General features: G+C 37.6%; 1 protein-coding gene across 19 annotated transcripts in view; it reads left to right on the top strand.

Annotated features, from left to right (window-relative positions):
* Positions 1–27337, top strand: part of Celf2 (CUGBP Elav-like family member 2) — a 799248-nt gene that overhangs the window by 739246 nt on the left and 32665 nt on the right. For all 19 annotated transcript variants that reach the window (XM_063260461.1, XM_063260462.1, XM_063260463.1 and 16 more), the window contains 2 exons: positions 3236–3299; positions 13983–14117. In XM_063260461.1, coding sequence (XP_063116531.1) covers positions 3236–3299; positions 13983–14117 — 199 coding nt within the window. The remainder of the gene's footprint in view (positions 1–3235; positions 3300–13982; positions 14118–27337) is intronic.

Below are 27337 nucleotides of genomic sequence, written 5' to 3'. Positions count from 1 at the left end.
CTGGCTTCCTGGTTGGTATATGCCCTCTCTGGGTCTTAACTAAAAAAATCTCCTCAACTTTATGTCTGTGATCTTAGGTCTTCCCATTGGAATTATGTTGATGAAATAAAATATTTCTTTCTTCACCTATGTGAAACCAAAGAAATTAGGTCCTATGTCAGGTCAAATAGACCTAATTCTCTGAACCATCCCTTGTATTTTATAGCTTTTACGCCTTCACATTCTTGTGTTTTCTTTGTATTACCCATTTCCCTTTGTCAGCTTTACTGAAATACAGTGACCAGAACTTGAGATATAGTCCCCCTGTAAGATCTAAACAGGACAGAGTATGACCCCTAGTGTGGACTTTAAAACATCATACTATAGCTTCAGAGTAGCATTTGGAGTAATCATCTCTGATGTGGGCAGAAGCAAATGAATACTTTTGAGTTATTTTTACTTGAAATATTACTGGACATGCTCCTCTACCTTCCTTTTTCTGCTTTAGAACCTAAGTGCTAGACTTGACATTCATTAGTATTTCATGTTGTGAGTTTAGGCCTTTTATTCCAGCTGGGTGGGGCGTGGATCTTGAGCAAGTGCATGTGTTATGTCCTAATTCTGTCATTTTACATTTTAACTCTCTCTCTCTCAGGATTGTATCATCCACTAGCTTCAGTTTGTAGCAGAAATTGTACTGTTTTGTGAAACAGTCCTGTTATCTTGAAATGGGATTATCTTGCTTGTTGTACAGATGAGAAAAGAGAGGTTGAGATCAAGTAACTTTACCAATGTTTGTACAGCTGCTGATGACTGATGGAATTTGAGCTCTGTATTTTCTCACCACCTTGACACACTGCTGTTTATGGACTCTGAGATCCAGATCACTTTTCTACTTCAAGCCTCCCTCAATGGCCAGCAGGGCACACTGTTGGTTATGAGAAACGTGATTTTCCTGTCTTCATCTGAGTTACTAACAAAGGCATTGACCAAGTTTACTGTCAGCTCTGGTCACTAGTCTATCTTATGCTTAAAGACATTCAAAGAGATTTTTGTCAGGTCCCTTTTTAAAATATAAATATATATATATATACATACTATGCCGTATCTTTTTTTCTAGCCTATCAGTTTAGAAATTTTATTTAAAAAAACAAGTATAGCTTCATGAATTTTGTTTTTCACAAACATGTTGTTCAAGTGTATATGGACCAGCATTTTAAATTATACATACCAGAATTTTTACCAGAGGTTGACATCATACTTGGCTTATCACAGTTCCTAAGAGTGCAGCTTCTTGCTTTATCATTTCTGAGAACCAAGACACATGGGCTGCTCACAGTATCCTGATACATCTCCTGTGCTCCACAGCTTACAGAAATCTCTGGCACATGTTTCCGTGACCACATCTGCAAATTACTTTTGTACCTGAAAGAGAATTAATCTCAACCTTACTAATAGAAATATTTTTAAAAGCTTATACTGTGTTTTCTCCTATTGTGGATATTAGTTCTTTCTTAGCCATGTCTGTTCTACCCCTTTCACTTAAAATTCTTTTCTCTGAAAAGGCTCTGTGCCATGCAGGCATTCCTTACTTCTGTGCCGAGTCATACATTGTTACAAAAGATTGGTTATCCTTGGAAATAATCTTTGGTCATGGTTTCATGGCACTACAGGTAGTTCTACTTAGCATAACAGGTGTTACTAATTCTTCAGGTTATCTTCAAAACTAGTTTAATTGTGCAAATTTAATTTTTAAAAACATGGAATATGAAGAAGAGGGAACTCCTAACTACGAGAATGGGAAATTCTACAAATCAAAAGTTATTTCTCTATTAAAATGAATAATTCCCAAGCTTTCCCACACCTTAGTGTTTCCCTCTTTTTATGTATGAATGGCAGAGCACATATGTGTATGGAAGCACAGAATATCTTGTGCCATATTCTAACAATTTAGGAGGACAGATGAACATTGCAGGCATCTTCCAAGTATAGTCCCTGACAATAGCAGGACCCATAAGTCACTGTCCTTGAGGCTTACTCAACCATTCTTTTTAGTGCTTTTGTATCAGTTGATCCATGCTTATTTTTTAGTTATATCCAATTTCTGAGTTTCTCTTACTAAACTAAAGAGATCCATACTGACCCACAGAACACCAGTATTCTACATTAAGTTTCACAAAGCTCTAGACAAATTCTGAAAGCTATTTCTCAAGGAGTAAATTAACCTTGTCCCTCATAAGCACATGGTGTCCTAACAACTTTTCAGTAATTTTATAAGTTACATCTTTATAAAATTAGTATATCTTTAAAAAATTATAATTTTATAAATTGTATCTTTCCAATATCCATTTATATTGGAATATAGGAGATAGACACATACTTCTCCACATACAAATTATATCTGTATTGACCTATCTTATAGAAAAGAATGTGCATCTGTTCAAACATTTAGTTTAGCATTTAACTTAACCTAAAGTTCAAAAAGGGAAGGAGCACTTGTGAACAGCTGCCTCATCCCTTTATCTTGTAGCACCCTCTGATTCTGTGTAATAGGAAAAATATGTTTTTAAAAGTTATAGGAGAAAATCTACATTTTTTCACAGGCATTACACAAGGATATTTCTTTTTTCAAATATACTAATAGTGCACAAGTTTCCAACATACATAGCTCCAGATAATTCCAAGTATTGAGAAACAGTATCTTTTTCTCTGCCAGTGAAGACCATCTTAAAAATGACTAAACATTCTCTTGGTCTCGAGGCTGAGGCTTTGATGGTATGGCTATAAATAGATACACTTATATCGGTAATTGTTGTGATAATCTTTATGTTGGCCTATAAGTGAGTAGATCTAGGCATTTCTGATGAAGAATGAAAAAAACCAAGCTGTACAGTATAAGAGAGGAGGAAACAGACCTTGATTGGCAGAGATGAGTTATGGTAACTACTAGACTGCAGAGAGATATAATTAGTCATGCTATGTTGGTTTCAATAGATTTAACACCTGGTTGTTAAAGAGTAAATTGATTAATTGTTTTAAGGCAGCAGTGTTAGTGAGTTTCCCCAGTGTCTGTGTTTCTTAATAGAGATTAGACATTAATATGGATTTACAGCCCCAACTCTGGGGACCTTCAGTCTATCAATAGGCTGTGGCAGCCAACTCTATAAATGTAAAGGGAATGGAATTTGCCCCCAGTTTAGTGAGGAAGTTCTCGTCTTCACGTTGTCTTGATTTTCACTTGTGTGTTCATTTGCAGCTTCTGCAGCAGGCCACTTCCTCCAGCAACCTGGGTGCATTCAGTGGCATTCAGCAAATGGCTGGTAAGTAGTGAAGCATGCCTTTCCTTGTGTTGTATGAATTTTTATGTGATTGACAGGGCAAAGAAAAGAATAGGGAAAGAGAACAAAGAGTAATTGCCAGGCCTATTAGCTTTGTGTCTTAGGTGTTAAAATTGAAAGCATCTGTTCTAAAATACTTCTCTGCCTTTGTATAAAAGACTGAACATTCCTACATACTGTACTTTCTTGTAATTTGTGAGGTTTTTTTTTTTAATGGGACTGATTACTGGGGAATTGCCAACCAGATTCCTGTATCCAGGGCAGCCAAAATGATTGACATCCCTCTAAAATTTTAATACTAAGCACTCAATAAAATATTCCAACCTCTGTAATGAAAGCCAAAATTGGAGGCCTATGTTTGATCAGCTTGTAGTTCCTTGATAATGACAGAAAATTAACAGGGTACCTTTTTTATACCAGTTTAGTATACCAGTTGACAGAATTGTGCATCAGAAGCATTTATGTCAAAGTATAAATCTTTGTTCCCAAGAAAATCAAAGTATGACTATATTTAAAAGGCAGCTCATTGAAAGACCCGTTTTCATAACGAGCTGTGCCAGTCCTAGCTGAGGTGCAGTGATTAGTGAAAGGTCACTCCTACTGTGCCACTGCCATGCTGATAACCCACCTTAACACAGAGTCAGGGAAGGCAGCTTGTGCAAGAACTCAGAACACAGGTACCTATTAACCTGCTGGGAGAACAGTTAGAAAGTATTTTTCTTCTGTGATTCAAAAAGTAGTAGAGAATGCAAGTAAAAACAGATTTATAGCAGATTAAGATGAGGACACCTTAAATCAATAAAATGAAACCTAAGTGTACAGAATAAAAACTAGATTTAATCTGTCACTATGATAATTTTTTCTACATTTTTTCTTTCAAATACATATTTTTGGTGTTTTGTTTTCACCTTGAATAAATCTAGAAAAACTTCTAGTGAGTCTTCTCCTCATACTTGTTCTATGATCATCTGCCCAGCAGCCCACTGTGGTACACAGGCTAATGGTAACTTGTCTGATGGTATATATTGGCAAGTTGTAAATATTGCACTGCTGAATGATTTATTGAGATTCACATCTGTCAGCAACACTGGATTGTTCTGATAGACTGTGTCTTTTGGATCATTAGAAAAAATGTATTTTGAAATGGTAAATATTAAAATACTGCAGTACAACCACAAGTAAGTTTGAGAAGCAGACATTAGAGCTAAGAGTAACAGTGAAATGTTAATTTATTTTTCATTTTGTGAAGGGAACTGGCAAGATATTAGTAAAATATCCATGTTATTTTTTTTAAATGTTTTTAAAACGGCAAAAAAAAAAAAATCCACTCTATTACAATCTCTAAAATACATGCTGAGATTCTCATGTTTTCAGTTAGTAGGAGACCTCCCCTGTTCTGAAATTAGGGGCTTTCCTTACAGGAAGCCTCAGGCTCTTTCACTCCCAAAGTTGAACTTTGCAGAAAAGGTCCCTTACTCCTGAGGCGATAACCGAGTATGTCTTCCCAGGTAGACAGCCTGGCCTGTCGTTTTTCATTAGGATGCGTGCACCTCTGCCATGCCAACCACAGGTCAAGATATTAGCATTTACATGTTCTGCGGGCTCATTTGAAAACTAAGGGTATCTGGGAGTCACCTTATAAGGTGCCATGGAGCAGGTGGCTAATTTAAAGTCATTCTATAAATGCTCTGGGCTTTCCAAAATATCCATTTCTTGAACCTTCAATATGGCAAATTTAGCACAGTCTGCACAGGCTGAAAAATCAAATGCTAAAGAGTATTACCATTATTTTGAATATTTAGAATATTCAAAATGTAAGTGTGAGCTCTCTTTTGTCTTGGTGATTTCTAGTACCCTATGTGTGTATAGAGTGTGTGTGTGTGTATAATTAAGTTGCATCTTACTAAGTGTTTGTAGCATTATGGTTGGGGGGTGGTTTTATTTTCCCCATTAAGAAAAATTACATAGATTTTCTTACTGTTTTATCTCAAAAGCAGGGCTCAACTTTTTTCCTTGCCAATTAATCTGTACCAATGTTATGAAGTGATCATAGCATATTGGTGGTAAGCATTAGTTCTTAGAAGTGATCTTTCTCAATTCTCCCAAATGAGGGAAGTTGTGCTCATAAAGTCCTCTCTTCCCTCCCTTCTGTCTCTGGGTACTCCCTTTCCCTAGGCATCAAACCATACTTTGAGTTCCAGAAGAGCATGTCCTTTCCTGATGACCAACTGACTCAGCTTACAGTCCTCTGAGAGATTCTCATGGCGATTTTTGAATTGATGAGTAAAGAAATTTGTAAATTGGCATACATAAGTTTGTTTTTTGGAGGCATTTTCGATGGCCAGTTATTAAATTAAGAAATTTGGCTTTAGCCTCATATGTAAATTTAAAAAAAAAAATATATATATATATATATATATATATGAACTACTGCCAGTAAATTCATCAGTGAAATGCTAAGGATTTGGAGATGGTTGATGGATGTAAAATAAAACATATTACAGCACAAATTATATGTAAGGAACACAATAGAAGCCATATGAAAACAGAATTAAAGGGATGTAAGAGGTCACTTATCCCTAACCCCATGTAATGTTAAAATGCTTGTTGAGTGATTAATGTTGTGATATAAAGTGAGCAATACATAATTCATACGTAATTTTTATGTGTGGCAGTAGCATATTAATATAATGCACATATATAATCCAAGTAGTCCAGCTTGGATCACTATCACTAAAACAAGTGAAATATTTTGAAAACCAATAATACTTTGCTGTGAACAGCTCTCAAAACATGATGGTCTATCCTGAGGAAGATTGAAGTTGATAGTTAGAATCTTAAAATGCCTCTTTCATGTAGATAAAATATTTTCTATTTCAGGAGAAAATAAAATGAAGCCAAAAAAGAAATTTTAGATGACAAGTTACTGAGTAGTTGCATCAATAAAATGAAACATTAACTATACTTTCTTTTCCCAAAGAAAATTACCATTCTCCTTTTAAACTAAAAATGTCTTCAAATGTATTTTAGGATTTTTATAAAAGTAAACCTTTATTAAATACAGAATTTAAAGCCAGAAAATGGATTAGGATTAAATCTTGATAAGCTGAATTCTTTAAGTACATTTACTGTGCCACTTTAAAACTGACTGATTTTATTTTCACTCTTAAAACTTAAATAAAAAGTTGGCCATTTCTTAGTCAATGATAGTATTTATTCAGTAAATTTTTGAAACCTGAGAAATTTAGAGTCTGACTTGAGGCTGAAAATCTAGCTAGCTTTTCACTACAAGAGAAAGGAATAAGGAGAAAATATGTTTTTGATCTTCAGTTTCTTTATAGCAACTATTACATCACAGAAGATCATCATGATGAAAAAACAAGGGTAGCATTTCACAAGTTTGTATTTAATCTCTCTCACTGTAATAATCATATAGCTATTCTCACAGCACACCAAAGACAAAACCACTGCTTTGTTATTATATAACCCTTGGGAAACCAGAAGTATGGAAAGGTTACATAAGTTGTGAGACTACAGCACCAGAAAATGCCATAATGTTATTGTAGGGTAATTCCTTTAGAAATGGCTTGCCAGGTCCTCCTTGCCTCAAACAAAGAATTAGATTAGACAAGCCAAAAACAATGTTAAATGTTTATTTGAAAAGTACACAGTAAATGGGTGGAAAAACGGGCTCCATAAAGCAAATTTGGTCCAAAGAAAAAGGTGGGTAAAAGCAAAAATAAAAGTACACACCATGTAGACTATCGTGGAAACTTGTGTGATAGCAGCTTTCCATGATGGTTGGTCCTCCTTTATGCCATCCACATCTCAGAGATGAGAGCTTGTGAGAAGTTCTCTATATGGGATCCTGACAGTCTTGAATCTTGTAACTGACAGGTCTCACTCATTTTCTCAGCCAGCTTCACCATGCCCTATCTCCTGAATCAATAGGGATTGTGATACAGAACTCCCAAATCTCACAATTCAATGAGGTAGAGGCTGTGGTATCCTGTTTTTACAGATGGGTGACAAGGCTCAGGTTGATTAACAAAGTCACTGAGTTAGCAGGATGGATTCAAATTCTAAATTAAATTCAGCCTCACCCAAAATCTGCACTGTCTCTGGCCCCCAAACAAATGTTGCATGCCACCCACACCAAGTATATTTGCATAAATACAAGCTGCAGTGATTTGTCTACAGGCATAGTTTAACAGGCCTCATGATAAGTCAAATCTTAGGAAAACAAAGTCCCAAAATTGTTAAAAAGGAAGCAATTCAGAGAGTGACAGAAAACTACCTGCCTTTATTCCACAAAATATTTCTAATTTATTAGTAGGTTATTTTTTGTTAGGGATTTTTTTCCTAGACTAAGAAATTCTTATTAAACAAATTATACGTTTGAAGCTGTGAAGAGAAAGTATCTATTGATCAGTAAACTCCTTTATGTAATTCTAATTTTCAGTAAAGTTGAAAGTAACTCTTTCACTTTCAGAATAGCTCATCTAAATTTTTAAAGTAACAATAAAGCTGTACAGAGCAAACATTTGCTTAAAATAACAAAAAAGCTGCCCATTATGGATTTTAGACCTGTTCCTTGAGAATATTGTCTCTGAGTGTCTGTCACAAGTGGGGAAAAAGAAAGACATTTGCAAAAACAATGTAAGGGAGGTCTGTGGAGCTCAATTGGAGATGGTCCCAGCATGATGAAGTGTGCAACACAAGCCCACAAAGACTCTGTGTTCTTCCCTGAGTCTCCAACAGTCCGCACCACAGACACTTCCTGCGAATGTGCTAATAGGCCTTATGAGAATGTTCTATAACCACCCATCTGTCACTTTTTAACAGACCTGATTGGCAAGCACTTGTAACAACTGACATCTGTTCTCACGTATTGATATGCAGATTTATGGTAATTGCTATGAACAATAAGACACAAAATTACCTAAGGTGAACATTAAATTAAATTTTCATGCCTTTCTCATATTTTTTAAATCTTAAGTTTTGAATAGGCATATTGTGCATCTATTTTGTACATTATTTCTTCATTTTGAGAAGGATTTTTCCCCCCATGAAATGAATGAAAAGTTGAATCCAGTACTCCCAATTTTTTTTCATTTTGCTACCATCATAGCCACTCACTATTAAATTTCTTAAAACTTTAAGGTGTTGTATGTTTAGTTACCAAATTATTGCCCCTGCTTCAAGGGGTGCTCATCTAAAAAGAGTGCATCATGAAGTTAAGTATCCTTGATTTTTTTCTTCTCAGAAAAGCAGTTTGCCAAGACAGAATCAGCTTCCCAAGGGTGACAGGCGCCTCTCCTTCTGGTGCCCTTTCATGGTGATTTAGTAGGAGTAGCCAAGAGAAAATGTGTGACTGTGGGAGGAGGTGGAAAGGAAGAGGCGCCTGTGACAGGAGCTGAGAAAGAGGGAAAAGATGGGGAGCACTCACCCTAAAGAAGAAAAAAAGGGAGAAAGAGCCAGAAGTATGAATTCCCATTGAGCAGAAGCAGAAACCTGGCCTGAGACGGCCTGTGTAGCCCCCACCTCTAACTTGGCCTTGGGAAGAACTACACAGCATTGACAAAACTAGTCCTGCCAGCAGCTGAGGTCCTGGAAGAGCAGGGTATGGGAAGACAGAATGAAGCTCTGGGTAGGAGCCTGTCCTACCCAGTGCCCCACGTGGTTTCCTTACTTGGGCTGCTGCCTTTCCCCAGACTGCTCTCCCCTAAGATGGGGATGTTGAGAGGATGATACAGCAAGTGCTGTGAGCTTATTCCAGATGAAAGTTCCCTAGCTATCAATGCATTTGTGCCAGAAAGAGCCACAACTATCAGTCAGCAGGGAAGTATGCTTTTGCCAACGAAGGGCTGAGAAACACTGTGCCCATAAACATTTCCCAAGCTCTTTCCACTCATCCCAGAATCATTTCTGTGAAGTAGAGGGCATAAGACACAGCAACATTTAGAAGACCAGGGCTAGTGAAGGAGTGTCCTTGGGGACGCTCTACCTGGGAGAAAAACACTGGGCAGAGGGAGAAGCCACCTTCACTGCCTTGCAACCCCACCAAGGATGGAATGAGACTATAGCGAGGATAAGAGCAGGTCCTGCCAGGACCCCAGGTGCTCATCTGTGTGGCCTTGTGTGTGTGTGTGTGTGTGTGTGTCTGTCTTTGTTCTGAATGGGGAAGGCATTTCTTTTTGTTCTTTCTTCTCTTACCTGCATTATCACTCTTCAGCTCTAATTTCTCAATTCCTCACTTCACAGTTACTGTCCCAGCCCCAGTCTTATTGTTTAATACTTTCCTATAAGGGCTTGTATCTTTTTCCAATTATCTATGTAAGTCAGGAGTTTAACTTTTAGGGTGTTTTATGGTTTAGATCTAAAATCTCATGTGTGTAGAAAGTGACTGGATCATGGGGGCACTATACTCATCAATAGATTGATCCATTTTGAATTGAGTATCTATGCTGTTAGGAGTTGAGGTCTGGTTAGAGTGCATCACTGAGGGTGTGACATGAAAGAGTCTACTTTTGTCCCTACTCTTCCCTTCTGTTTTCTGACTACCATAGAATGAGCAGCTTTCCTCCACCATGCTGTCACTACCTGGAGCTAGCCAACTATGGATGAATCCTCTAAAATCTGTGAGCCAAAGTAACTTCTCTTCCCTAAAGTTGTAAGTGTATTTTGTCCCAGCAAAAATGTGACTAACTCTTGGGCCTATCAACAATAATAGAGGTTCACACATACTTCATAAATGTTTGGGAGGTTCAGAGGCCATCTGAATCCCATCAGTGGACCTCCAGATACATCGGGGGTAAGGACATCAGCATGCAGCAGACTTGGTACAGAGGAGCCGCCTTGAGTCCATTTGTTCACTGAGACAACTAAAACCAGTGATCCATGGTATGTGGGATTCCGAGAATAAATGCAAAAGGAAATCACATTAAGAAATTAAAGAATTGATTAAGTGATTTAGCAACCAGGAGGTAGTGCATACTTAAAAGGTTACTGAATGGTTCAAAGTAGTTACTAGTTGATTCAATTCTTAGCAATTAATTAACATCAGAACACAAATTTAGTCCCTCAATTTCAGATACCATAAAGTAAGCAGAGAGCAATATTGTAAAATGCTGTCTCTCGGGCCTAGCATTTCAACTAAGCGAGCGAGACTTATGTTTGGTAACAGAGGTCTCAGACACCTCAGTGGACAGCTTGCATCTGTTCATAGTGTACTAGAGGTTAATAAGACCACTCTTGGGCAAATGCAGGGAGCAAGTTGAAGTTTACATTGTTGTTGACTTGGCTCTAGGGCTTTTAATGAATATGGTTCTAATAGGTATTTACAGATACTCCTCATTTAATAGCCTACCTGCTTGATGATTGTTCAGACTTACACCCAAGGTGCACTGTTTGGATTTACTACGTGCCACTTGGATTTACAACCTAACCTCTGTGTGTGTGTGTGTGTGTGTGTGTGTGTGTGTATACGCGTGCACATGCACACCGTTCTGTTCATCTTGCTTATAGAGCATCACAGTCTTTTCAGTACCACCTATCTTGTTTATACAGTAATTTTTGCTGAATTGTACTGTACTATATGGTAATGTTATATTCTGTTATACATTACAGTTTTGCATGTAAGCGTTATATGATAAAAACAAAATCATCAAGTTGGAGTTTCCTATTTCTTCATTCTGAATATTTTAATGTATATACTATATATAATTCCTTATTTAACAACCTAGTCACAGGAACTTAACTTGATCATTAAATGGAGAATTAATCAATGATTTAGGAAAAGCAGTTGATATTTGATGCTGTCGCATTCTAAAATTATAAAGAATGAAAAACTAAAACTTTGGTTGGCTCTATAGACAAAACTATAGCAGTGTATTAAAATTTTGTTCTGTTACTCTATTTATTCATCTTATACCAATGCATGCATCATCTATCATATATGCAGAGTGTGTGTGTGTGTGTGTGTGTGTGTGTGTTTAGGTGGACTCAAAAATTAGTAATAAAATCTTTTTTCCTCCAGGTACTTAGTATTTAGTGATGAGGCTAAAAAATAACATAAATAGTGTCAAAGTAGAATGAGAGTTCTGCATAGTTATGTAAGTTAGTGGATGCCATACAGAAAACATATCCATTCAATCCATGCTGCAGATTCTTCAGAGGGAGGCTGTGTATGGCAGAACACACTGGCCCCAGTCTCAGAAAGGTTTGATGCCAGTCCTATGAGATCTTGGCCAAGGACTAGATGTCTCTAACCCAAATGAATGGGCTTAGCCAAGCCACCAGTGCAGCTTCTCCTGGCCCTGTGATTCCAATACTATAGGTCCTACCTTGAGAGGAACCTGTCTCTGACTAGAATGCTGACTCTTTCTGATTGACTGGTGACAGGTACATGGTACAGGTTTTAACTTCAGTGCTGCATCTTCTTATGTGCTTAGCCGCCTGTTGGTGATGTCAGCTAGTTGTCTGACTTACATCATTGAAACATCAGAAGAAATATTAGTCACAAGAGGGGACAGATGGATCCCTATCAGTGTGCCTCCACTTCTCCCAAGATCTCTCACAGCCAGCGTGCTATTACTATACCCAAGTGTGAAGTGCATTTGAGTTGCAGTCAGGAAGTAAAGCCCTTTGATAGATCCAAGTGGATCTGCATGAAAGCTAGGCAGTTGCCATATCCCTTACATTTCCATTTTGCTAAAGTAAAACTGAAAAGTAAAATCATACATATAATACCCACAATTTCATAAATATGTATGACACTTTGACCCTTTATCAGAGAAAACAAATGAGATGTTTGTTCCCTGTTGCATTTGATTGACAAAACAGAGTTGCAGGAAGTCTGTACATTTCAACAAATATTTGTGCTCTGCTCCTTTTTATTTCTTTTTTTGTGCCCTGCTTCTAGTCATTCCCACCACATAAGTGGGTTTTACCCTAAGCCAACAGGTCTAGATGTGTCCTGGAAGAAGACAAGAACATTATTTTGAACAAAATGAGAACACATTTTGCAGAAAAATATCAGGAACTCTTTTCTGTGTAGAAGTAAGTCCTGGTAACAAAGGCCAGGGCAGGGAAGCAGAAGTACTCTCTGCAGAACTCAGCAGCCAGGCTCTGTGCCATGTTTTCTGAAGGCCCCATGCCAGTGGCTGGGACTAGCTTGGGTATATTACTGGAAAATAACCCTCTACCTACCTCCACCAACATGTATGAAAACAGTTATCAACCTACTCTCCGTAACACAGATTGAGCTTTCCAATAAAAATGTATGAATTAACTGAATTTGAAGCATGAGAAGGTACAATTAAGTTGATTATTTAAGTCCAGTACCTTTCTGTGTAGAATTCTATATAAGGAGAGAAACATTGTTTCCTATTTCTCACATGTAAGTTCTCCTACTGTGAAGTGAACCATGAAAAAATGGTTCCTGTGATACAAGAAATAGAAGGGGAGAAAGAAAGCTGTCAAAAGTGCGTGCAGCACATACTCCAGGCCCAGCCTTACTGCAGTGCCTCAGCTCTCTCACCTGAGCCCACTCTCATGTTCCTTCATGCTATTTCTCTTATTCTTGCTTAATTTTTACTAGTCAAATTCATCCTACTTAAAAAGAGACCAGCTTTAAAATACTAGTTCATTTAAAATGCAAAACCAAATATTTTACAAGTACAGCTATTAATGTTCTACCACTTTATTCATCACACACTTAGTCCCAAACACAGCCGCATTTAAGTTTACATTTAAATATGAAGAGAGAAGTTTGATCGATAATAATAGCTGCCATTCATGGTATACTGAAATTATTCTCAGAGTAATTTGCATCTCTTACCTTATTTGCACAACAGCTCTCAAAGGTCAGGTACAGATAGTAGGGTCACTCACTGATCAAAAATGGAGAGATTGAGTAAAGTGTATGAACTAGTAGAGCCAGGATTAAAATTCATATCAGTTCAGCTTCCAAGGATAAACTGTAATTTCCTCCACAATACTTTATATATGTACTAATCAAGAGTTTATGGATTGAAAGTTTATCCAAAGCTTTTCTTCAGCTTGTCCAACCCCCAGGTCTCAACATTTCTTGACAACTACATCATAGAAGTCACCAGTTCACAAGGCCCCACTGTGACCAGTTGGTACAGAGCAATCTTTTCTTTTCTGGTTTCATTTATAGCATGGAAAAGAGCAGTTGGAATAGTCTTTGGGTAAGCTAGGCAGTGCCAAGTGAGTTGACTCTGCTGAGAATTATTGGGTGAAATGTAGATCCCTTTGTTAGTACCTACTCTCCAGCAATAGAAGATGGATCATAAAGAACTGAAGGTGGGGGCTGGGGATTTAGCTCAGCGACATAGGCACCTGCCTTGCAAGCAGGCAGTCGTGAGTTCAATCCCCCGTACCGATAAAAAGGAAAAAAAAAAAAAAACGTGAAAAAAAAAAAGAACTGAAGGTGGTGTCCTCTGAGGAGACATGGAGAGACCAGCTCCCATTTAACTGGGATATATGCCCCAGTCATTAAGGCAGCTCTCACTGAGCGAGTATGATATCCCCAGCATAAGTGCAGGGGCCTTCTCTTATCTCCTGCCCTGATTTTGTGAACCTATTCTTCAGAAACTGGGAATGTTAGGCTCTAATGTTAAGTTTCTCTTCCCTCCACAGGCATGAATGCTTTACAATTACAGAATCTGGCAACACTGGCTGCTGCTGCAGCTGCAGCCCAGACCTCAGCCACCAGCACCAATGCAAACCCTCTCTCCACCACAAGCAGCGCCCTGGGAGCCCTCACGAGTCCCGGTGAGTAGAAGGTGTTGTTGCTCTTACCTGCAGAAGGTGCAGCATGAGTAACACAATCCATGCACCCACATGCAAGGAGTGAAGTTAGATGTATCTAACCACAGAGCCAAATAACTTGCAGTGGGCATCTGGGTTATGACATTTCTTAGTTTCCTGGAGGAACGAAAGGTGAATGTGTTTTACTTTCTAAGGATAAAATGAGAAAAGTTTTCAGGGAGGGACTCCACTATGCTAGTGATCCCCATATGTTAGTTTTGTTTTTTAAAACGTCTCCATTGTCCATTCAGTCCTCCTTAAGTTGTCTGTCACTGTGAAGAATGTCAGTCTCCTTTAATCCTGCTTTTCTGTCCTATCTTGCCCACCAAAAAAAGAAAGAGTTAAAATTTCAAAATCCTTAATCATTCTAATGTTGAATTTCACAGTAGGTCCATCCTTGACCTCTGATTTAAAATCCATGATTAGCAAGGAATTTGTTGTTCACTTAGAGTCAGCTTCTGGACTATGTAATTCAAACTCTTTCTTCCTCAGAAATTTTATAACTTTATTCAAAAGCAGATGTCATTTTTTTCTTTCACACAATTTAGATATACATAGTTGCTTAGATACTGTGACTTATTTTCTTTTAAAAAATGAAAAGGCAGACTATTTCACTGGTTTGTCATCTTTGACTTTTCTAGAACTTGATAGATGATCTCATCTTCTTTGTTACATGAAAGAATTAGTGAGGATGATTCCAAGTTTCCTTCTAACTTTATTTAAAGTCCCATGACCCACTGTCAGTTGTGTTCCAATGGTTAGCTAAGTGTTGACAAACTGAATGTGATACTTCATGGTTTTCGTTCAGAAAAATACAGAATAAAAGCTACAGCACAGGGGCTGGGGATTTAGCTCAGCAGCATAAGTACCTGCCTTGCAAGCAGGCCATCGTGAGTTCAGTCCCCGGTACTGATAAAAGGAAAAAAAAAAATAAAAGCTACAGCACACTAAAGCTGAGCTTTCTGAAGACTTTAGGGAACAGTCAGACATGTTCCTTAAACCCAAGGCCCTCAACCTTAGTCTCTTTATTAATCACTATATATCTGAAACATTTCAGCCTCAGTGTAGTTTGGAGTGGGAAAAACACAGATATTTAGAAGTATATACTAGATTGTACAAAATCTCATAGCTATAGCACATATGTGTAGTGACTTCATTCCCTAAAATATTTTAAAAATTGACCATTACTATGTATAGGCCTCATTCTATATAATAAATAGTATTCTGAGAAATCACCTTTTAACTCATTTTTTCAAGAAATTAACCTATAGTTTTAATGCAAAATATTTAAATAAAACTTTTAATAACACCTTTTGAGAAATAAACAATTTAACCTAATTTTCCTTATAAAAACAAGTGATTTTCCTTAAAAACAAACTAAAAATGTGACCTCTGATTCATCTGCTTAATAAATTAAATTGCAGAATACTTTCTTAAATAGGACTTTCTTCTCCCATATGAGGACTATGAAATAATTACATTAAAATACTACAAAGTATGATGCATGAATTTTTCTGTATTTTTAGTCAGAAGACTTGTCAGTTTAAGAAGCCCGTGCAAAAGCAAATGAACCTTATCCATGCAGATAATGCAACTCAATAAATAATATTTATGAGGTGGTTGCACAGTATCAGGCACTGTCCTCATGCTGGAAAATGACAGTGAACAGGACAGAGATGCTATTTCTCTGAGTTTTTCAGACTCTCCGAAGTCAGATGATAAGGAGATAAGCGTATGATATGTGGTAGATAAGACTAGTAAGAGTGCTCAGACAGAAGGTGGCGAATTGAATGACTAAAGGATAGGACACCTGAGCAAAAACCCAAATTAAGCGAAGGAATCTATAAGAAGTCTTCAGAGAACAGAGCAGATACAGAGCAATGAGGCAAGAGAGAGCTTGGCATGGTGATCAACTAACAGACAACCATCATGTTGCACTGAGGGAGAAGAGAGAAGTGAAAGGTAAAGTCTGTGTCACTGGGCTCAAAGCCGTTCCATCCAGGATGATGAGGATCACAAATTTGTTGCAACCTTCTTAAAATGTGAGGAACTAGTCTAGGAGGGTGGCTTGAGTGTTTGCCAGAGGGAATTTTAAACATTTTGACCATTCCGCCCCTCCCCACCAGGCCACCGTGAAAGAGAAAAATGTATACGAAGATGTGTTTTCCTTCTTCCCGCCCTAGTCAAAACCATTACTAGCAACTTGTCTGTCCCCTTACTCTTAAAAGAGGCATTCTGCTCTTCAGTGGGTTTTGCTACCTCAGGTATCATGGAAAGTGATTTTTCTCTTCTATGTTAGAAATATTTTGTATAATGCTAGAAGTATTTCATTAAAATCCTGATCTGTTGCAGCAGAAACTATTTAAAAGTATGTTTCAATTAGTATTTTTAAGTGTAGCTAAAAATCTTGTTTAAGTACAAGTAAATTTGTCTATCAAGAACTTTTCCAAAGTCACACAAAGTATGGTTAGTAGAATTCATGACTCTTTGTCAGGGAAATTCCTTATGAGATGAAAAAAGTCAGAAGCCATTCCCAAGGCTAGTGCCATTAATTTTTTAATAAATCATAATAAACTGAGCTTGCTGTTGGTGCCATGAGCAACTCTAGTCACGCAGTAAAATGCATGGAGGCCTCATCTCCTCACCCCTCACAGGGATTGGGTTTACCCTATTAAATATGTTTAAGCTTCAGACAAATCTGTCTAGAAAGGGACAATTTAATCCCTCAAACTATTAATTTTTTTAATACTTACAAATTTCTCTTTTCAATTTTGCATACCCAGAAAAAGTCTCCCTACAGCATTACTATAAATGATTTTAAACAGTTTTGGCTTTAAAACATGAAAGATTAAGCTTTAATTTTTGTTTTAAAAAATCCCCTTAGGCAATAAATAGGTTCCTTTGTCTCATGGCCCTGAAATAAGAATTAAAATAGTTTAAATTGCCCATGGTTAGAATAAGTGTGTCATGCAATTATCAGATGGTAGGGAATAAAATTAGAAATTAAATTATGAAAGAATAAAAACCAGGTAAGTGCATATTACAACTTCTATGAGTTTCTCCTGGGTCTTTTGAAGCCTAATTTAATCATGTTTCTTGTCTTTTATTTTGATATGATAATTTTTGCTTTGTTTACTTCAGTCTCCTATTTAGTTAATTAATTCTTGAGTCATTTCTTCTTACCCAGATTTGAACTGTTTTTGAGGACCGGGTCTCTGTGTTTCAGAAGAGATGAATTGTAAGGTGTGTAGCTAGGAATTAAATGTAGCATCTTTCTCCCATCCCTCTTCTGCATGTGTTGTTTTGTCTAGTAATTTTGAAAGCTTGAGAAAAAGCATTACTGTTACCACATGTGAACCACTCTTTGGCATTTTCAGTCTAAAACCTAATCTTGCATTCATGTACCACATTATTTCACTGACCTTCTACTTTTTTTTCAAAAGAAAAGAGTGTTTTAAAATTTCCCAAACGCTTATGTAAGTGCAGACTCAGTCAAGTGCATACTTCAAGATAATGGATAATTTCTTTCAATAGTGTAAGGCATTTTAAAATAGTAGGAAGCATTATTCCATTTCCACCACAATCTTCAAAAAGTCTTCTCTTTTAAAATCTTCAAGGTGTCCCTACCTCTTTGAAGGCTGTGACACATACAGTTGCAAGGAAATGCTAAAGCCTCCTTATGGACTGTTTGAGGCTAACAGGTTGAAGGTGTTTTAGTGTGATACAGGGCTTTCCTGCCCTTCTCACATAGTAGTGACTGATGAATGAATTCTGTTCCTGTTGCACACCTGTGTCAACAGAGAAACAAGAATTCAGCTCTCATAGTTACTCTATAGCCATTCAATATGCATTTCGTCACTACAATAAGTATATCTGTACTTAGGTCACATGAGAGGTGATTGATAGGCTCACTGAAGTCACATGTTCCAGACTTTCAGTACGTGCTAGATAAGTACATAAAGGTGAGTTGTGCCCTATACTACCCACACTAGAGCAGTGACTCAGGTGAGGAGGATGATCAGGCCAGGAGAGCTGGACAGACAGAACATAGGGGGCGCGGTCTTACTAACTGTAATGTCGTGATACCTCAACCTCAGAAAGCCTAACAAGACTAAATTTTTCCACTAACCAGTTCATCCCACTCTCTTCCCATCTTGTTAAATGTCTCATTTCAGTCACTAAGAGAATTCAGTGACTTCTGCTTCACAGCTATCTGTGGTTCTCTAGGACACTAATCCTCATGCCAATTGTTTCTCCCTGTGAATGTCTCTTTGTCCTCCAGTTGACTGTTAGTCTGGACGAGGCACTTGTTTTTATATCCTTTGTGCTACTGGAAAACCCTCCAACTCAGCTACTCTCTGTGCACTGTCGGCAAAACAGAACAGCCCTGTTCAGACACGTATGCAATATCATTGAAAAATGCAGTGAATTTAAAATGGCTTGTAATTACAGTTATAGAGACACACAGCCATTAATCCACCTCAGAAGACTCTTTCTCACTTTGAACACACTCATTCTGTTTTTGTCATGTTCAGAAGCAGGTCTGGAAGTCTTTTGTGGGTCTCTTTAGTTGTGTTGTTATGAGTGCCTTGTTATCCTAAAATGATTCAAAACATCCACCTTTCATGCTTGTGTTGACTTTGAGGATGATTCAGAAATCATACTATGCCAGAAATTGTAATACAATAGTGAGTAAGGTGGATGACCACACAGCTTTTAAGAGCCTACCTTTTTATTAGATGGCATATAGCAATATACCCCATATTTTCGATCATGCCGCCTAAAAATACTCACAAAAGACAACTTCAGGAGCTATTCAGAAAGTGGCAAGAATGATGGAATCAATGTGTTTGAAGCAAAGGGGAGTATTTTGCAGGAGCTTAATGGTATTGTCTTTTACTGTAATAAAATTTTTTATTTAAACATTTACCATATATTTTGATCATGCCTTGTAATATTCAGCTCAATGTAATCTAGGCTGGAGTAAAAAAAACTCCAGAGCACTGTTCTGCTCCATTCCTTTGTATGAGTTGTACTGCCCTAGGCACCCCACACTCCAGCCAAATCAGATTGTTCTTCATCCCCACCAGAGTAACCCATTAACCTTGTGGTTTCCTCTACTTAGAATGCTTTCTCTTCCCTTTCCATGTAAATCTATATCACCAATTTCTTGCCATCCTTATTTTTTTAATTATTATGTATAGATATAAAGTTGGTATTTTAAATATACATAATAAAATGTATAGTAATACTTCTGTAATTAAGCTACAATAAAAAAATTTTTTTGGCTTTGTTCTGTTTGAGACAGGTCTCACACTGTAATTCAAGCTGGCCTTGAACTCACTATGTTGCCCAGGCTGGCCTCGACCTCACAGTGAACGTCCCACCTCAGCCTCCCAAGTGCTGAGATTACAGGCATGTGCCATCATGCCTGGCAATTAATTGTTATTTCCAGTACCTTACTACTTACCTTTAAGAATCAATGAAAATTCCCCTTGCATTTGGAAGAAGACAGACACAACAGGCCATCAGAGGTGTTTTGCTAATTCAGGGGAATGCTTATAAGTTTAAGAGCCATTTGTTCTGTCTAGTACAGTGAACAATCACTAGGGAGATACCTGTTGTGGTGATTCTGAAAGGGTCAGTGAGTCAACCTTACAATCCATGATTTGATTCTTGAAGATTTCAGGAATAGCCATGCCTTACATGTGCACATTCAGTTCTGAAAGGTTTCTGAAGCATAAATCACTATTACCTTGCATTAGAACAAAGTCATATGATGCTTTTGTTTTTTATTATAAGATTTTACAAAGAACAGCATTCAAAAAGTTCTGATGTCATGATATAGAATAAGCAGGAATCTTGTGCCAAAAAGTATTTCATTTTCAGAAGAACCACCTACTCTAATGTGTACTTTTGAAAGATGATACAATACATCCTCTTCAGCAAGCACCCCTTATGTGTGCATCAGTAATTTCACATCACCTTCTGGTGTGCCTACACTAAAGCAAAATCCCATTTAGTTTTTCACAGCATTTTTATTTATACTGTACTTATAAAATATAGTGCATTTATTAATTCAGGAATCAGTTATTTATGTCAAGACTACCAGGTCTCTTACCTCCTGTTTTTCTCTTGTTTTTCTCTTTATGCTCATCTTTTGTCATTAGTTACATTTAAGGAAAAGTAAATCTCAAAGCAGTCAGTTCTCCCCTTTACTAGCTTCTTTTTAAAGTGCTTTAGTCAAGTAGACTTAAGCCATTTAGTAAAATGAACTATTTTGTGGGACTGAATTAGTAAAATAATTTGAGTAGCTTTTAAATATAATTTGTGCATCCTTAAAAAATATTTTCAAAATGGATTTTTTTTTTACCATTTGATAAATTTTTGTAAATTGGTTAATGGTCAGAAGAAATAAAACTTTCTTCTTTGTTGGGGGGAGGGAACCAGCATTCAAACTCATGACCTCATGCTTGTCGGGCAAGTGCCATGCCCCTGAACTATATCCCCCACCCAAAAACTTCTTTAATTGTGTATGAAAACAGTTTAAAGAAGAGGAAGAAAGTAAGTAAAGGAACAATGAACATAGAGTAGTATCCACTCCTTGAGGAGAGATTTAGCAGAGGATAAAACTGGGAAATAAAAGGGCTTTTCCATAGAGAGAAGGGTAATCAGCACTTCTTTGGCTTCTCAACAGAAATCTTACATTAAAAACCAAGAGTTTTGAAGATTACAACAAACAGGAATTATGTGCCCTTCTAGTAAATGGTTATTTCTTTGACCATCCTGCTACAAAAGAGGAAAACTATGCAAACAATCTCCCAACCAGAAAGTTCTGAAGCTTGCTGCATATACAGAGTTTGGATATAAAATTACCTTTAAATTTCATTAGCCATCAAAAAATGACAAGAAGTCTGTTGATCGAAATAGAACTGCAGCTACTTCTCTAATTTATAGTACAGCATCCTTGTTAACTGCCAGAGGGTCCTCAGCTCCTGCCATCAGAGTAACTTTCACATAGTAGATGGGCAGTTTGTGGTTGATGGGAAGCCCTGACCTAGATCATACTGGAGTCTCCTAATAGTCATGAACTAATGTGAAGTTTAATAAAGCTGCACAGCAGAGGTGGCAGAGTTATTTATGGTTCACCACTGACCCCACACTCATATTTGTGCAAGTAGACTCTACTGATGCTCAAAGTTCTGCCTGTTGGATTCTATCATCCTGTGGGTAGACAGATCATGTCATGCATTCTTAGGGGTATCACTCAGTGCATTGTTGTTTAGGGTGTGCTTTTAATATTTGCAGACATTGACTCTTGTTTTTAATGTGTTTGCTTTTTGCTTTTAGTGGCACAGGAGTTTGTGCTTCGATAAGTGATGAATGATGATTCACTTTTAAATATTGCTTTGCCCAGACTCCTGATTATGTAGTGAATCCACAATCAGATCCACTTGTGATATTTGTATGAGCTCAGGGGTATGTTGTCTATCCAACACCATTTAATGAGATTTTTATTCCCATTAAATTATGTTACTGTCTGAAAAACCATGTTATTACTGCTAGCACTGGGGAAAAGTTTGATTTATTTTTTTATTTGGGTTTTTAATATTAGATGACAAGAACAAAAACTTTTAGTCACAATTTCCAGCAGTTTATAAGTTAGGGCCCATTTTGTAACAGTTGAGATATTTTTAAGAAATAAAGTAGAAATGTTTATTTATAATTTAATCCAATAAAGTTCTATGAACAATGTACAATAGGCACATAGAAAAATAAGCAAAATACACCAACTTGTAAAATCTAGTTAGAGACCAGGCACACAGGTGAAGTATGTGGTATCAGTGATAGGAGATTCTGTCTTGAGGAAATGGGGGGAATATTAATAGGTGAACTGACATTCAAACCAAATTTTTAAGATGATAGGATTTTTGTGGGTAGAAAAGGGATATATATGTAGAAAAAAAATTAGCAAATTGAAGTTCATCTCATTTTCACAGCATGAGATAAATGGAAAATAACAGCCATGTAGGACCCCAAAAGTAATAACTAAGGAGCAACAGATTTTTTTTTTCTATATAGGCAGTGAAGAACCACTTACTTTAATTTTGAAGGATGTCAGGTCCAAGAATATCAGTGATTAGATTTGGCTATAGATTTGATGTGAGGGTGAACAAAAGAGAAGTTTAAAAGATGACTTCACTGGGTTCAGTTTGGGTGGACAGTGTTGTTTTCATTAGTAGAGAGGAGATTAAAAAGAAGGAAATGTTTGTAGGACAAGATTTTATTTGGCACATGTTGAGCTAATGCCCATATGAACTGTCTATTCATGGAAATGGACTCAATAGCTGGATATCTAACCCTCAAGTTTACCAAAGACGGAGCTGGAAAAGTGAACTGAAACTCTGTAGAGGCAAGTCAGGCTAACTTAAGCTTGAAGTCACTATGCTAGGATCATCCCCTCTCTATTGTTTTTGAAAAAATTCATTTAATTATCTCTGTGCAATGGAACTATTCACTTTCACATTCCTCATTGGAATTTTAGTTCATATATTTTATACATTTATATGCATGTATAAACTTACATATATGAAATAACTTTCCCATCACTGAAACAAAATACTCAGTATGTACAATCTGGAGAGGTTTTTTGACTCACAGTTTCAGTGTGTTCAGTCCATGGGGTCAGATGAAACCAAGACAGAAACGTCACAGTAGAAGGTCCTAATAGAGAAAGAAAGCTGCTCGTGTCCTGAAGGCCAGCAAGCAGAGAGCAAGAGAAGGAGCCAACAACAAAAATATGCTTTGTAAGATCACCCTCCCCTCAGTGACCTGCCCTCACCTCTGAACACATGAGACACTGGGAGACATTTTACATCTAAACTATAATAACATATATATATATATATAAGCGTATACAATTTCCTTTTGTAAAAGGTAATACTAATGTATTTTATGGGAAAAATTTCATTATTTTGGTATGATACTAAATGCTCCTATAGAACTGCAAACTATTTAAAACTAGAGTAAGATCCAGGGTTATTTTTCTCTGAATCTCTTGTCTTGTCTCAAACCACTCCCCCCACCAAAAAAAAAATATTAGAATGGAAATGCAGAGAGAAGATGGCTTCCTCACTCTTCTGATTTTGTGCTTGGCTGCACAGGATGGCAGTGAACTTCCCACAGTACTTCAAATAAGAATTGATTTAGAGTACTAATCCCCTTCCTTAATAAAGTCATAGTAGTACTACTGGATTAAATGGACAACCATAGTGGGACAGAATTTCAACACTGAGGATTAAGTACAGAGGCCTTTGGGAAGTTATTTTGAGTACCACACTAATGTGTATTCTGTGCCAGTCACCTGGAAGGCCACTATCATGCTGAGGCAGAAAAGCTCACAGCCCTGCTTTCCAAACCCAGGACTGTGCCAGACAATAACCTTGCGGTCACACTACCTAAAGAAAAATATGCCTCCTAGAGCATTTTCTCCATCTGGGCAACTGTCCATTCTACCCCAAGGAAAGCCAGACTTCAGATAGGTAGCCAGTGATACTATAGCATGTCCTGCTTTCCTCACCTTTTTTCTCCAGAAGCCACAGCCTGGTCATATCATCAGATTTTACAGGGGCAAAGAATCTACAAGATAATCTATCCAGCTGCCTCATCTGTGATCCAGACAAGGAAACAAGCCTACAAGAGTAAAGAGTTTGTCAACAGGTACACAGATGTGAGCAACTCCTGAAGTGATAGTCATTGCGACTGTACTATGAAATACTCCAAAGTAGAAACCCCTGGAAAACCAGATTTCTGGATTTTCTATTTACATGTTCTTGCCTTGTGAGGAGATTAACATCTTTTACTTTTTGTATCCAAAATCATTTGTAAAAACATTTGAGGCCAGCTAAAGAGGAAGTATGTACTTTTGTTTTGCTGAATCATAAAACAAAATTATTGAAAGTGAAAACAAGTTTAATTCTCTTTTGCTTCATTCCCTCCCTCCTGTCTGTCCATTCATCCTCCTTCTGTTCTTTAAAATAGGGTCTCATTCTATAGTCCAGGGTAGCCTTGAACTTACACTCCTCCTGCCTTAGCCTCCCCAATACTGGAATTCCAGGCATGTACCAACCATGCCTAGTCTGCTCCATTCTTATTCCATCTCCTGGCTACAAATTACACTTTCATTCTTAAGAATATAATATCTTCATGTACTGCAGAATGCATTAACGATAAGAGAAGGTAGGAAAGGTTTACTAGTTTTCTGACAACTAATGATGTAGAGTTATTTCTTGGGGGAAAAAAAAATCTTTTTTGGCACTGGAAATTGAACTCAGGACCTTGCACTTACCAGGCAGGTGCTTGTGCCACTGAACTATATCCCAACCCCTTTTTCTTAGACATATTAACCACTAAGATCTCCAGTAAGCATCTGGAGAGGAAAACAGTACAGCTATTTTGAACATTTAGAAGTACATTATCAATATCAATTTCTCACTGTTTAAAATGTTTGGTATTGTGGAGTAAAAAGTCCTTTCAAGAAATTCCAAGTGAAAATCTAATCATTAGACTCTGAATTTTCCTCTCACTAATCTTCTAAAGAACCATAATAATGCTCCATCTGGCCCAGGTTAGCACAAAGCTAAGATGCTTACCTGTCTTCTGTGAGCTAGAAGTGGGTAGTGAAAGAAAGGGGTTCAAGTGTTTATGTGTAAAATGTTATTCTATTTGAGACTGTCAAGTATTGAGATCACACCACCTTACCACCTTTCACACCATTTTCTAAGGGTTTCCTCCTAACCTATCACCACTCCCCTCATCCTCCCCCACCCCAGGCTTTAAGGGAATAAATTATAATGAGAGGTGTGGTTATTGTAGAATAATTAGGCCCCATGGGAGAGGAGACACTCTGTATTTTGCTAATGCCCTAGGGTTGTGATTAGCTAATAATGACAGTGCCTGTATCATTGCATAATTAGTCTACCTTCTCACTGTTGGAATATAAGATCCAAGCTCATCTGAGGCAAAACAGCAACCACAGGCTCCTGTGTCCTAAGTATGTTTGGTAGATACAGGCAATTTTCCCTGTGTTTACAATTATTTTATCTCCAAAACCACAAAGCCAAAATGCTTTCAGTGTAATTATTCGATGGGAAGTGGTTAATGAATGCACCAAAGGCACATCCTTACTGTCTTGTGTTAATGTTGTTTCTGTAGCTTAAAAGAAAAGTCTCTTGCTGTCTGGAAAAAGTGAGAAGGAGGGTTAGTATGAAAAAAGTAATTTATTTGGATCCTAGAAAGCAAAATATTTTCTGGGATAGATTTACACTATTTATGGCCTGCAAATACACAGATAAAAGACAAGAGGGAATTTCTTTAAGTATGTAAAACTTTTCAAGTGAAGAAGTAAATGTGAGAGATTGACAAATCACTTAACAGACAATTTTTCTGCCTTTCATGTTGGAAAGGATTAAAAGGATAATGGAAAGGGAATTTCTTTAGCAGTCAGCCTTACCCAAATTGAGAATCTTGTTTATCATCCTGTCTTCTACAGTGACGAAGAAAGAAATGCAGCTATATTTATTTGTGTTCCTGATACAGTTCAAGTGACAGGGAAGGTAGGGTCACTGAAAATGGCCTCTGATTTGACTATGCCTCTGCTCCTGCCTGTGTACAGGAGTGGCAGGTTGGAAGCAGTGTGGACATCCAGTCACTCCTGCTTAAAATTTATGTCAGAGGAATAAAGGGCTTTCTGGTCCGGTGAATCACAGCAGCAGCTGGCTTCATCAATTCTATTTTTAAAAATCTCCACACTTTCTCTGGCATATAGGCAGAAAGGAATGGTTTGATAAGAGACTTTAACTGAGCCATGGCCTTTGGGCCTGTCATTAGGATCTCTCTAGTGAGGCTGCACATGTGTTAAGATGGGATGCCTAGCAAATGGGCCACACTCTTAAGAAAACAAGAGGATCCCCACTCACCTGCATCAGCCTTCAGCAACAGCAAACTACATCTGCTCACTTGCTTAGCCAGCGCTTAGCACTACAACGTGTCAGTCAACCTTGCAGGCTCTAGGAAATAAAGCAGGCAAAATTCCTGATCATTCATAAGCTTATCTTCTGGTAGGATTTTTTAAAGATTTAAAACAGAACTGTAAATTACTAGTCTTACATAGTGCTTTACTCTTTGGTTCTTGCCTCCTGGCAATTTGTCCTTTTCGTGTTATAAACCAAACCTTACCTCTCTCATTTTCTGTCTTCTCACCTGAAACTAAACTTTACACCCCAAGGAAACTGATAGAATTGTATCAGACATCTCTGAGACCACTGCTCTCCAACATTAGTGCACAAAAGAAGCACCAACAGTGCTTGTTAAAGTCAATTCGTGAGCCCCATCACCAGATATTCCAATATGCTGAGTCTGGGTGAGGTCCCCAGAGATAACTCTTCTGATTCTGATGCAGAAGGTCCTAAACTCTGAAGCATAACCCTTTCTCCATTATATGCATAGATGATTACAGTGCCCCAGACAGCAGTATAATACCTGCCTCCAACAGACAGAGTGATTCTGACAACATGTCCAGTACAGCATCTCAGCAATCCAGGGCTATGAGTCAAAAGGTTCACATCACAGGGGTCTGCCCTCTTCCATTATGGTCATTTAGGTTTCCTTTAGTCAGTTAGGATTTGAGCAGGGTGTGCTCAGGGTGTCCTTTGCTGTATGGGTATACCTGGGATAGGAGATGGTAAAGCTTGATGGGGCTTGTTTGTTCCTGAGTCCCGCACTTAGCTGGGGTTTTCATATTAATGGGGTTATGCTATGAGCAATGAAAACTGCAGCTTTTACGACAGTCCTGCCTGAAGCCCTTAGAACTCTGTCTTCTTGCAGTCTTCATTCTAGAGATGCAGCCAACGTATTTGGCACTAATCACAACAATGAGCACTTTTCAAAAGTAGATTTTCTGGAACCTCTGATACCATCAGACTTAGCCCTGGAGTCTCAGAAACTCCATGTTATGTACTCTCTTCTTTTATACTTCTACAAACAGGAAAATCATGCTTCTGAGGGAGCTCTGCTTGTTTGAGAAGACTTGTATCCTCAGACAGATTCCCTATATACTTATCTGAAAGCTGCCTCTGTGTAACTTCAACCACTGATCCTAATTTTAGGCTATTGAGCTACAAAGA

This window comes from Cavia porcellus, unplaced genomic scaffold, assembly GCF_034190915.1.
Source record: "Cavia porcellus strain 051 isolate PalLab524CR breed Dunkin Hartley unplaced genomic scaffold, mCavPor4.1 scaffold_13, whole genome shotgun sequence".
Lineage (NCBI taxonomy): Eukaryota > Metazoa > Chordata > Mammalia > Rodentia > Caviidae > Cavia > Cavia porcellus.
This window is presented reverse-complemented; position numbering and strand designations above follow the sequence as displayed.